Source organism: Paroedura picta, chromosome 9, assembly GCF_049243985.1.
Source record: "Paroedura picta isolate Pp20150507F chromosome 9, Ppicta_v3.0, whole genome shotgun sequence".
Taxonomy (NCBI): Eukaryota; Metazoa; Chordata; class Lepidosauria; order Squamata; family Gekkonidae; genus Paroedura; species Paroedura picta.
This window is the reverse complement of record NC_135377.1, coordinates 16561615-16574115: the sequence shown is the minus strand read 5'-3', so window position 1 is coordinate 16574115 and position 12501 is coordinate 16561615. Positions and strand designations below refer to the sequence as shown.

Sequence of the window (12501 nt, the reverse complement as noted above, 5' to 3'; positions counted from 1 at the left end):
GAAAGGCAAATGCAAGCCACTTTGAGACTCCTTCGGGGAGAGAAAAGCCGCGTATAAGAACCAACTCTTCTTCTTCTATATTTCAAAGGTTGCAAAAGTGCATGGCATTGTGGCACCCTGAGCAAATTTACCTATTGCCGCCTTCCATGCCACCACTGGCTGGGCCAGGACACTGTGGGATTGCAGTATGGGCACATGGCCAATGATGGCATGGGATTCAGGAGACAATGCCTGCTGACAGTGACCATGGGCAAACTAAAGCCCAGTGGCAACTGCTTGGGTGGCCTGGCTCCAGGTAATAGTCACTGTATGCTGTCTAGTCTTGACTGACTCAAAGCAGAGCTTTGGGGTTGGCCACTCCTAGGTCGTGGACTTCCATGGGGGCCTCCCATCCAAGTACTAACCAAGGTTGACCCTGCTTAGCTTCCCAGCACTGACAAGCGAGGACTAGGCTGGGTAATTAAGCTTGGCCAAAGAAACAGCTCTTTTTAAAAAGGGATGTGGTGGGGTGTAGATATGACAAAAGCTCACTGTATAGTAGCTGTTCCTTGAAGGAAAAGGTCAGGCATAGAACAGTGACTTCAACCTACGGCTTTCTACAAAAACGCTATGTTGTAAGTTTTGATGAATGCAGTTAGTGCAAAAGCAACCACGGAAGGCCACTCCGAATCTCCTTTGAATGCTTCCCTGCTATTTCAAGGTTCTTTCAGAACAAAATTAGGGAATCCTCTGGAGAGGGAAAACATCCTTTCCATCTGCCACTCAAATCTCAAGTATTTGCTGGGTGCCCTTGCCAGGAACAAGCTCTGTTTATTGAGTAACTATTGTTCTGTACCAGATGCGCATGCAGTAAGTAGAAAACATTTGCTGGACAAGAAAGAAGAGCTGTCTTTTGTGATTTCAGTTCCTCTAATTATTACAATGGATTAAAAAAAATGGTCACAAACGTAATCTGAAAATACACTAAAAAAAATGTTTAATCCTGAATATACCTAAGAGCAATCCCTAACGACCTTGCCAATGAAGGTCATGTCTTGGCAATGAAATATGAAACCATCTCAGGTCAAGCCAGATGATTGGTCTATCTAGAGAGAGTCAGCTCGGTGTAGCGGTTAGGAGTGTGGGCTTCTAATCTGGTGAGTCAGGTTTGATTCCGTGCTCCCTCACATGCAACCAACTGGGTGACCTTGGGCTCACCACAGCACTGATAAAGCTGTTCTGTCCAAGCAGTGATATCAGGGCTCTCTCAGCCTCACCCACCTCACCAGGTGTCTGTTGTGGGGAGAGGAAAGGAAAGGTGACTGTAAGCCGCTTTGAGCCTCCTTTGGGTACAGAAAAGCGGCATATAAGAGCCAACTCTTCTTCTTCTTCTTCTTCTTCTTCTTCTTCTTCTTCTTCTTCTTCTTCTTCTTCACTGTTCTCTCTTCTGACTGCCAGTGACTCTCAAGGCGGAGAAAGCTGCTCTCCAAAACCTGCTTCCTGAGATCACTTCAGTGGAGATGCCAGGGACTGAAACTGAGCCCCAATGTGTGCAAAGCATGTGTTTGGCCAGTGAGATACAGCCAACAAAACGAGCTTTCCCTAGCTCCAGAGGAACACAAAATGATGCTAGAGTTGCCATCGGGCCAGAAATTAATTAGTTGGGTCTGATTCTTGCTGTTTTAAAAGGACTTCTAGACATATAAATCAAGAGGTGAAGCTTTTCAGGGCACGAAGCTGAACATTATTGCTTGCTCATTCAGGTAGACACAGGGAAAGAGAGAAGGGCCATTCAATAGCTGACAATCCTAAACATGCCTCTGAGCAAGATTAAGCATTTCCACATGGGTTTTCTGGTCCAGGTCCAATGCTGTTGGGAAGTGGTTTATTTTTCTGGTTCCCCACAGTATCATGGTGCCTTGGTGCAACTCCTTGAGTTTCTCCAGCTCTTCTGTAATCTGTTGCAAGCTTGCTTTGTGGCAAAATTTTGGGAACGATTGCAATAAATCTTGGATGGCCGCTACATGGGTGGGAACATTTAGATCTTTCTTTCTTTCTTTCTTTCTTTCTTTCTTTCTTTCTTTCTTTCTTTCTTTCTTTCTTTCTTTCTTTCTTTCTTTCTTTCTTTCTTTCTTTCTTTCTTTCTTTCTTTCTTTCTTTCTTTCTTTCTTTCTTTCTTTCTTTCTTTCTTTCTTTCTTTCTTTGTCTGTCTGTCTGTCTGTCTGTCTGTCTGTCTGTCTGTCTGTCACCCCAGAAGTGACACCATTGTGGAATATGGTTGGAAAGCATAGCTGTGTACACGCCACCCCTGTTCCCACCCCCTCCAGGCCCATCATGACCATATAGGTCATATCATCCGATTAAATGTTTAACGAATTATACAATTAATTAATTAGCCGACTTGAGAAAGCCTCCTCTATCCGCTTTTATTGCTGAGAAATAAGGGGAAAGGCATAGCTCCACAAAGGGCTAGAGACTTAATTTTTGTAAAAAGCTGGGAATTCATAGGACTTCTCAGATTCTTATAGGGTTATATTGATATAACTATAGTTATGGCTGATTTTTAAAAAAGAAGGAAACCGCTATGGCTGGGGGAGGGGGGGGAATAGCCCCTGCTGGGGGACTGAGGCAGGACACCTGCAGGGAAACATGCTGCACAGGGAAACCACGTACCCTGTCACCTCGTGGAAACCACTTTAGTAGCCCTTGTTTGTCCTATTATGAATCATGATTCAAAAAAAGCCAAAGAAAACAAGAGCATGTGGCCAATTTCACAATCACCCTCAGGGAACTGGGAACGGAAGGACTTTCAGGACAAAAGGCACTTGAAACACAGCAGGAAAAGGGCACTGACTGGCTCTCTTCATGCTGTGATGCACAATGCAACATGAACTAGGCCATTTGCTGAGAAGAGGGTTACATGGACAGGATGTCCTCAGTCTCCACTGTGCTGGTATTCTGCGTTGATTTCTCCAGCTGCCTGCATGCCAGGGTCTCCCAGAATTCTTGGAGCAGCTGTCAAGCCCTTTTAGGGTCAAACCCTACTCACTACCACTCGTGGACCCAGAAATACTACTATGGGAGGTCAAGGGACCGTCTGGAACTCTGTGGAATAGTGGGAACATCTGTGGTAAGAGGGGACTCTTCCTCTCATCATTGGACAATGGTGCTGCCTTTCCACTGGTGTAATACTGATGGAAGGGCATTTTAGAACTTAAACCAGGGGTAGTCAAACTGCGGCCCTCCAGATGTCCATGAACTACAGTTCCCAGGAGCCCCCTGCCAGCGAATGCTGGCAGGGGGCTCCTGGGAATTGTAGTTCATGGACATCTGGAGGGCTGCAGTTTGACTATCCCTGACCTAAACCAAGTACTTTTAGCTATTGTAAACAGCCCCTGAAGACTCCAGAATGGAACATCTGGGAAGGTTTGGGGTTGTTGCTTTTTCCATGTGCTGTCAGGAAACTGTACTTTTTTCATGCTCTGGGAAGAAGAGCTGTTTTTTTATACTCCACTTTTCACTACCCAACGACATCTCAAAGCGGCTTACAAACACCTTTCCCCTCATCTCCCCACAACAGACACCCTGTGAGACAGGTGGGGCTGAGACAGCTCCAAGAGAACTGCTCTGTGAAAACAGCACTATCAGGGCTGTGATGAGACCAAGATCACCCAGTTGGCTCCCTGTGGAGGAGTGGGGAATGAAGCCCGGCTGTCCGGATCAGAGACTGCCACTCTTAACCGCTACACCATGCTGGTTTGCCTAAGATGTTCCATGCTTGCCAACGCATCACTCTTGGCTTGGACTCAACCAGTTTTTTAGGCTTTTGAGAAAGGAATGTGAGTTCCCCTTTGATAACTAAAAAAAAAGTTATTATGGAGATCATGGGACTGTCGTGGATAAAAGTCATGTGGGTTGGGGGCCTCTGGTATGAAGGGAAATTGAGCAATACAGAGTGAAAAAAAACAGGCAGATCAACTTATTATCATGTGCCCAGGCTGTCCTGGTGAATATGTGGGGCAATTCCAATATTTGCAAACAAAACAGAAAAAGAGAACCTCAAGGAGAAACAAGAAGGGATCACATCTTAGGAAGAAGAAGAGTTGGGTCTTATATGCTGCTTTTCTCTCCCCGAAGGAGTCTCAAAGCGGCTTACATTTGCCTTCCCTTTCCTCTCCTCACAACAGACACCCTGTGAGGCTGAGAGAGCCCTGCTATTACTGCTTGCTATTACTGCTCAGTCAGAACAGCTTTATTAGAAGCAGGACACATACTGAGCATGCATGCAATCCCAGAATCTCAGTCACTGCCCAAGGCAAGGACAGTTCCACTAAAAAGACTTTCAAGTCACAATGCTTGCAAAGACTTTGGAGAACTTCTGCCAGTCAAAATGGACTCCACTTATGTACCCATGGAGTGACTCACTCGTTATGTGGCAGCTTCTCTGCTTTCACTGATGGCTTCTGTACAAAGACGGCAAATTCATGCAGGAGAAGTCCATCGATGGCTATTGGTTGCGACAGCGAAACAGAGCCTCCATAGGAAGGAGTAGTGTATCTCTGAGCATCTGAAACTGGGCAGAACCAATGGTGTTTCCCTTTTGCCATGAACCTCACAGGGCCACCTTGTACCAATCACTCCCACCCTAATCTGCTTCACAGGTTATAAAATGAAAGGGGAGGGGAAACCAGATATGCTGCTATGGAGGAAGAATATAGAAAAAATGTGCAAGGCTTCCACCGCCACACCTTGCTTATAAGTTTTCAAGAAGCATCCAGACAGCTGCTGATGAAAACAGAACAATGGGCAGCCAAACTCTGGCTCTCCAGATGTCCCCGGACTACAATTCCCATGAGCCCCTGCCAGCTTGATGCCACCCCAGGATGGATCTCTAATGATTCTTCTGCAGTGCAATGGCAATGCATGCTGCACAGCATAAACTCTGGCAGGAACAATTTAGAAGTGATACAAAAAACACTGCAACCAGAAAAATAGGTACGTGTGCACATAGCCAGAGGCCTCAAGACATGATCTGCACAATCCCAGAAACAGGCAGTCTAGACGTCAGATCTGCAGCACCTTTCCTAAGTCTTTGAAGTGAGGTACGGCCCAGAAGAATGAGACAGTGCATAATCAGGACACAGATTACATTTGGCAGCAGGATTACAGGTCCAGCAGCTGCCAGGAGAAATGTTATTCATACTCAGCTCTACGTTAACAATTGCAGTGGATCTTCCGGCACATCACTACGTTCGAGATGCCACAGGAAATAAAGCACATGTCCCCCCCCAAAAAAAAAGAAAGAAAGGATGCTGAAGCCGTACAAACATAAATTGATTTCCCCGTATTTCTTGCAGCTGTATTTTGTTCACAGTGAGCAACTGCAAACTGCCGATATAATTATGCAGCAGGCGCATCATGGTGCATTGCTTGGAAGCCAGCTTCTCTCGTTCTTAAAGTGGCACCACTTTCCAACTTTAATATCAGTGAAAACCAAAAGCTTTTTTTTTTAGCTTACGCTCCGAATGTCACTAACATGTGAGATCATTCACAGTTAGTTGTTCACACACAACAGATTCTTGTTGTTCCCCACACTTTTTTTTGCTGTCATGTCACAGCTGACTCATGGCAACCCCATGGGGTTTTCAAGGCCAGAGGCACTTCAGAGGTAGTTTCCCATTGCCTGCTGGCAGGGGCTCATGGGAATTGTAGTCCATGGACATCTGGAGGACCACAGGTTGACTACCTCTGATGTAGAGGTTAAAAAATAGCACCTGTTAGTTACTACAGATCAAATGGTCACCAATGGCTCATCCCAAAGGTGTCGAGACATTCGACTCCACTGATCCCATCAGCGCACGAGGTTTATAAAATAGTTGTTCCTTTGTGCACAGCGTATAACATTAACAATGAAAAATCCTAAATATTACAAAGCATCTAAAAATGGATGGAAAGTGATTCTTACCTGCGTACAAGTTGTGCAAGGGTATTTCACATACTAAAGTGCCCCAAGACCCCTCCCCCCAAGGGCCCCACTAGTAATCCTCCACAAGGATTTGTGTTTTGTTGCAAAATATCCATAGCAATTAAATATTCAGAACACCTATGTTGAATATGAACCATATATTTTTTTGCTCCTTTCTGCATTAATTGTACAGAACAGCATGGGGTGGGTGGGGGGGAATATGGCCATCACTCAGAGGGTATCCAGAATATTAAGGAGCAAATTCACTCTCTTTTTTGCACATATACATTCATTACTCATTAACAATAACATAAAATGAATATAAGAAGAGACCTGCCGAATGAATGAATGAATGAATGAATGAATTAATGAATTAATGAATGCATGAATGGATGGATGGATCCAGGCAGTGGTCCTTCTAGTCCAGCCCCTTGTCTTACATAGTGGACAATCAGTTCCTCTGGAGGGCTAACAACAGGGCATAAAGACCAAAGCTTTCCCTGCTCTTGCCTCCCAGCACTGGTACTCAGACATTTACTATCCCTGAATGTGGTAATTCCCTTGCTACTGATTGACCTATCGCCCCTGTAAATGGTCTTTTAATCGGCCATCAAAGAGCAGAAGGAGCTGTCACGTCACCCAATGTCAACACACACTTTATGTTTTTGGATGAGACAGTTCACACGTTCAGAACAGAATTATCAAGGGATAAGATGAAGATGATGTCTGAGAGATTCACCATCAGCACTTTCTGAACTACCCAGTTATAAGGGTTGGGTCAGCAGCACAGAAGAATAAAACCCATGTGTGAAGATCAGTCAGGAAGGGGAAGTGGATGCGTAGGACTCACTTATGGCAGAAGAGTCCTGGCAGATGGATGCATTAGCATAGAAGTATCCTTTTAGGGTTATTGACCATCCAGCATTGTCATTCAATTAAATCTCCTTCTAACACCGTTATCCAAAACAGTGTTACCATTCCAAACTCACTGACCAATGGTCTCAGAAAGGAATAATGCTGCTCAGCATAGCTCTGTAAATCAGGATGGGGCTAGTGTACTTATCCAGTGTTCCAGTATGATGCAGAGGTTAGTATCTGACAAGGATGTGGGAGACCTAGGTTCAAATCCTCACTCAGCCATGAAAGCGTGGTGAGGATACTTTGGGCTAGTCATGCTTTTTCAGCCTATCCTACCTTACAAGGTTGTTGTAGATGCAAAATGGAAGAGGGGAGAATGAAGTAAACCACTGGGGAGAAATGTGGAGCACAAATGAAATTAAGTCACTGGTTTAATTAATGTCTGACTGGGTGAATTTCCAGTGGTCACATTACTAGCTTAATATCTTTCTGCAGACATGAATGCTACAATTTTGTAAATGTAATGTAATGTAAACACTATTCACATCCTCCTTATAATAATTACTATTCCACACAGGAAACACTGAATCTGTAGGAGGTGTGTCTAGAAAATCAATTATATGACACATACAGTGGATCAGTTCTTACAAGTGGGATAAAGGTTATAGAGTAGATTGCACCATTAATTCCCCCCACGCACCCACAAATCATAAATCTGTAATCCCAGGTGCCAAATAGCCCTCACATTCTGCATATAATGCTTGCACATCCCTGGAAGATTTTCCTTCTAAATGTTTCCTAAAGAAACCAAGCCCTTTCAGAATGCCAGGATATGTTGTTTTGGATCTTGTGTCTTTAAAAAAAGAGAGGCCGGTTTTTCCTGCAGCCTCCCTGGGCAAGCACATCCTGATCCAAACAGAAACATCTGACTTCATTTAGTGACACACATTTAAAACACTCAGCGCTGAATGTCGCCAACGTCTTTCTTTGACTCAACGGCTCTGACTGTATCCAAGCAGTCAGAACGGGTCAAAACGCAGACCTGCACACAATGCCCAATGAAAGACCTGCTTCTTACAGAAACAGAGATCGCAATCGCTCAGCAAATATACCGATCGTCCGCAATAGCATCTTGGCTACCGTTGACACCTTAGGAAAGTTATTCCATTCATTCAGACAAACAGGAAGACAAACCCCGGCTCAAAGCCCACCATTTTCACTGCCACGCCCCTTCATTTCGGTACCTGAGCAAAAGCTGTTGCTGCTGATGGTCCTTGCCGACCCTCCGGAAGAGCTCAGGGGGTTGAACTCTCTGCTTTCCTCTTCTGAGAAGGGTGACTCGGATGCCGGGGACACCTTCTGGTGGTACGGATGCTGCTGGGGGAGATGAGGCCGGAGGACCAGGCGGGGAATGCGGCTGCGGCAGATCTCCTTGTCTTGCATTTTGTGCTCCTTTACAACAACAGCAACAACGCAAAGGTCATTCCTTGTGGTGCCCCGGTCCGAGCACATCAAATGTAGCAGCAGAGCAATCGCCACCTAACAGTGCTGCCAACATGGGCGAGGCCACTGCACAGTGAGCATCGCAGCTGTAGACGGGGGGGCCAGGCCGTTTAGTGCTATAGAGCGGAATCCCTCCATGGCAACAGCAGTGGCTTGAGGGGGGTTTCAGAGCTGACATGGGGGCACTGCACACCAACAGCACTGAGCCTCATGAGTCCAGTCTACAAACAAGAGACTAGTCCTGGGAAAGGGCCACAGTTCACTATTACAGCAATTGCTGGTGGTGGTGGTGTTTTTTTTTTTTTTTTTGCATGCTGCAGTTTGCCGGTTCAATCCCAGGCATCTCAAGTTTAAAGGATCAGCTAGCAGGACATCTGCCTGATATTGGGACTGCAGCTGCCAGCCAGAGCAGACGATACTGAACAAGTGCGTGGGGCAATGTTCCAACACAGTAGAAGGGGTGCTGTCCGTTCAGCTGTACAGAGCTCTGCCCACACAGAATGGTTCCCGGTAGCTATAGCCCACCCTTTTCAATTTTGAAAAATGCGTCTTGGACCCAATTAACACCCATAAACGTAAATATGATCAGGAGAAACCTATGCTTGCAAACAGAGTTATCGCAGATGTTTAAGCGTCATATCATTCGGATTAGTTGCAGCTTCCTGTTGAGAGAGGGAAGTGCATAATATGGGAAACAAGCCTTCTGCTGATCCAGATGATTAGAGCTGCCAACCTCCAGGTTGGGCCTGGAGAGCTCCCAAAGTTACAACTGATTTCCAGATACAGGGATCAGCTCCCCGGGAGAAAATAGATGCTTTGGAGGGTGGAGTCTATAGTATTATATCTGTCTGAGGACTCTGCCCTCCCCAGGTTCCACCTCCCCAAATCTCCAGGAATTTCCCAACCTGGAGCTGGCAGCCCTTGGATGAGCCATACATTTATGGCCCAAGGGCATTTTAATCTTGGTGAAATATCCTCACAAAACTAGGCCACTTTGTCCATAGCCAAATCTACACGTTACTGGATTAAATAGTTCTATTGCTGCAAATAATCCCATGAGCCTCTTGTGGCGCAGAGTGGTAAGGCAGTGACATGCTATCTGAAGCTCTGCCCATGAGGCTGGGAGTTCAATCCCAGCAGCTGGCTCAAGGTTGACTCAGCCTGCCATCCTACCGAGGTTGGTAAAACGAGTACCCAGCTTGCTGGGGGGTAAACGGTAATGACTGGGGAAGGCACTGGCAAACCACCCCGTATTGAGTCTGCCATGAAAACGCTAGAGGGCGTCACCCCAAGGATCAGACATGACCCGGTGCTTGCACAGAGGATACCTTTACCTTTAATCCCGTGTGGCCCTGTGTGCCAGTGCCCTGCGCAGCCTCGAAAAAAATCAAAGCAAAAGGGTCACCCGGAATGGACTGACGTCTGAGCTTCCCTTCCACAGAGAGTATTTGGTGGTGGGAAAACCAGATCTGGTGGGAAAGCCCTGGGTGGCCATTAACCCTGGTGCCCATCACCATGGGCACCAGCCCCCCCCCCCCCAGGACCTGGGCGCACTGACAGGGGAGGGGGAGGAATCCACCCAGTGGAACCTCTGGCATCCTCTGGCGCTCCTTCCCCGCGCCTCCTCCCGAGGAGGGTCTGCAGCAGGGCTACAGCCACAGCAATGATGTCAGACTCTATCAGGCAGGGAGGAGGGCTGCTTCTCCTCCGCAGCCGCCGCCGCTGCCTGCGCACTGGGGACAGTTAAGGGAGGGCATCGACGGGCCCCCTTCTGGGGAGGGGACAGGTGCCCCGGGAGGAGGGGGGGGACCGACTCTCTCCACCTGGCGCCCACCGGAGCCCGCCGACACACCCGGCTTCTCTTGGACCCAGGCGCGCACACCTCCCGTGCCCGAACCCTCTCCGATGCCACCGCTCAGGGCAGGACCGGGAGAGGGTGGCCGGGAGCCTATTTGGAGAGAAGGGTAGGATGTGCAAACAGACGCGCTGCCGCCCCCCCCTTCCTCGGGAGAGCCCCCCAGGCCGCCCCGTCTCACCTTGGCGCTTTCCTTGAGCGGCCCCATGGCTCGCTGCCGCGGCCCCGGCAGCAGGCGAGGCTGGGGCGCTCCCGGGCGAAGGGCGGCGATGGTGGCTTCCCCCGCGGCCGCCCGCCGCGACACGTGGAGCCGCGGCTGCCGCTGCCTGCCTGCCTGCCTGCCTGCCTGCCTTCTGCTGCTGCTGCTGCTGCTGCTGCCGCCGCCGCGCTGACGCTTCGCCTTGGCTGGCTGGCTGGCTGGCTGTGGCGGGGCGGGCGGCGCCTCCTGCCCTCCTCCTGCGCCAAGCAGCCAAACCCACGCCGGGCTCTGGGGCGGCTGGGGGACACCTGGGGACTCTGCGGGCGGAGGGACCGCGCTGGAGTGCGATGCCAAAGCGGCCCTTTTCTCCCGGGAGCTGATCTCGGTCGCCTGGAGACGAGCTGCAATTCCAGGGGATTCCCGGGACGCGGCTGGAGGGTTGGCATCCCTACTGAAATCACTAACCAAGGCGGTCAGGCCGAGGGGCAGACCAGCCTCGCTTCCTCCAAGGAGGGTTGCCAGTCTCCAGGTTGTGGCTGGCCATCTCCCACTCTTACAGGTGGCGCAGAGATGATCACTTCTCCTGGAGAAAATGGCAGCTCTGGAAGTTGGACTCTGTGGGGCTATTCCCCAAACCCTAGCATCCCCAGCCTCCACCCCCAAATCTCCAGGGATTTCCCAACCTGGAGGTGGCAACCCTATCTGCAAGGCATACGGCCCCTTTGGCAGAGGGCAGGTTCGAGTCATCACTCTGGGTTGGGAAATTCCTGGGGATTTGGGGGGTGGAGCTCTTGGGGAGGGGGGCTCAGCAGGGATGTGGTGCCATCTTCCCACTGAAGCTGTCATTTTCTCCAGAGGAACTGATCTGGGTCACCTGGGAATCTCCAGGCCCTACCTGGAGGTTGGCAACTCTCACAGGTATATAACCTGACCTGCTTCTGCGCTGCCAGTTCATCGGCAGTTAGGGTTGGACCACTCCTTCGATCCCTGTTTGTGTTTGCACGGTAATGTGGCCCAACTATCTCGTGCTTGTACACAAAAGCAAAACAAAAACCAAAAAACGGCCCCCCCACCTCCCCACACACACACACACTCACTCGCACACACACTTCCTCATACAAGAGAAAAACAACACAGAGTCGAGTGACACCTGAAACACTAACCCAGTTACTGCGGCATAAGCAGCCATGAGTCACAGGCTGCTGATGAAGGGAGCTCTGGCTCTTAACATCTTAGGCTCTTGCTTCATTTTGCTGCTCCAGACTAACCCAGCTAGGCAGCCATCTGGAATCAGCATCTCGGAAAACATCAACCTCTTTCAAGCTTGTGTTTCTATAACTGCCCACAGAGACACACTCCATAGAGAGAGAAGGACGGAGCCATGTACCCGGAGCTCCTTGGAGACAGGGTGGGATAAAGGCTAACTGTGGCCCTCCAGATGTCCATGGACTACAATTCCCACGAGCCCCTGCCAGCAAATGCTGGCAGGGGCTCGTGGGAATTGTAGTCCATGGACATCTGGAGGGCCGCAGTTTGACTACCCCTGGGCTAGACTGAGAGAGACACCATTCATCAGCTGCAAGCAAAGGGATGCATGGTCTTGTAGCACATTACATGATGTTGAATTCGGACCTCCGTCAATGGAGAGACGTTGTCAAAAGGGCACGAAAGACTGGAAAAGGAACAGAACAGGGTAGCCAAAATTATCAAAGGGGTTGGCACACCTTCCTTACAAAATATGCCTAAAGAACCGATTTCATATGCGACAACAGTAAAAAGGGCAAACGGCATGTTGGGGAAGGGGCTGAAAATAAGGCAGCTTTATCACAATGCCCTCATACAGGTCTATGAGGTGAGGCCTCATCTGGCAAATTGTGAACAGGTCATCAAACCTCAAAAAAATGATATGTCAGAGCTGGGAAAAACACAGAAGGGGCTAACCAGCATAGTTAGGGGGTTAGAGTGCCTTTTCCCGTGTGGAATGGCTGAATGTTTGGAACTCTTCAAGTTTAGAGATCCTGGGAGGGAAGAGGGAAGAGGGAGGAAGAGAATGAAAGAAAGAAAGAAAGAAAGAAAGAAAGAAAGAAAGAAAGAAAGAAAGAAAGAAAGAAAGAAAGAAAGAAAGAAAGAAAGAAAGAAATG

General features: G+C 48.6%; 1 protein-coding gene across 2 annotated transcripts in view; it reads right to left on the bottom strand.

Annotated features, from left to right (window-relative positions):
- The window catches only part of SYBU (syntabulin), a 52748-nt gene extending 41996 nt beyond the window's left edge, over positions 1-10752 (bottom strand). Inside the window, exons 1-2 of one of the 2 annotated variants that reach the window (XM_077351641.1) lie at positions 10342-10752; positions 8047-8254 (exon numbers count right to left, since the gene is read on the bottom strand). In XM_077351641.1, the coding sequence (XP_077207756.1) occupies positions 8047-8254; positions 10342-10368 (235 nt within the window). In that variant the 5' untranslated portion in view covers positions 10369-10752. The remainder of the gene's footprint in view (positions 1-8046; positions 8255-10341) is intronic. The other variant, XM_077351642.1, reaches the window with a different exon arrangement.
- Positions 10753-12501: the final 1749 nt, after the last annotated feature.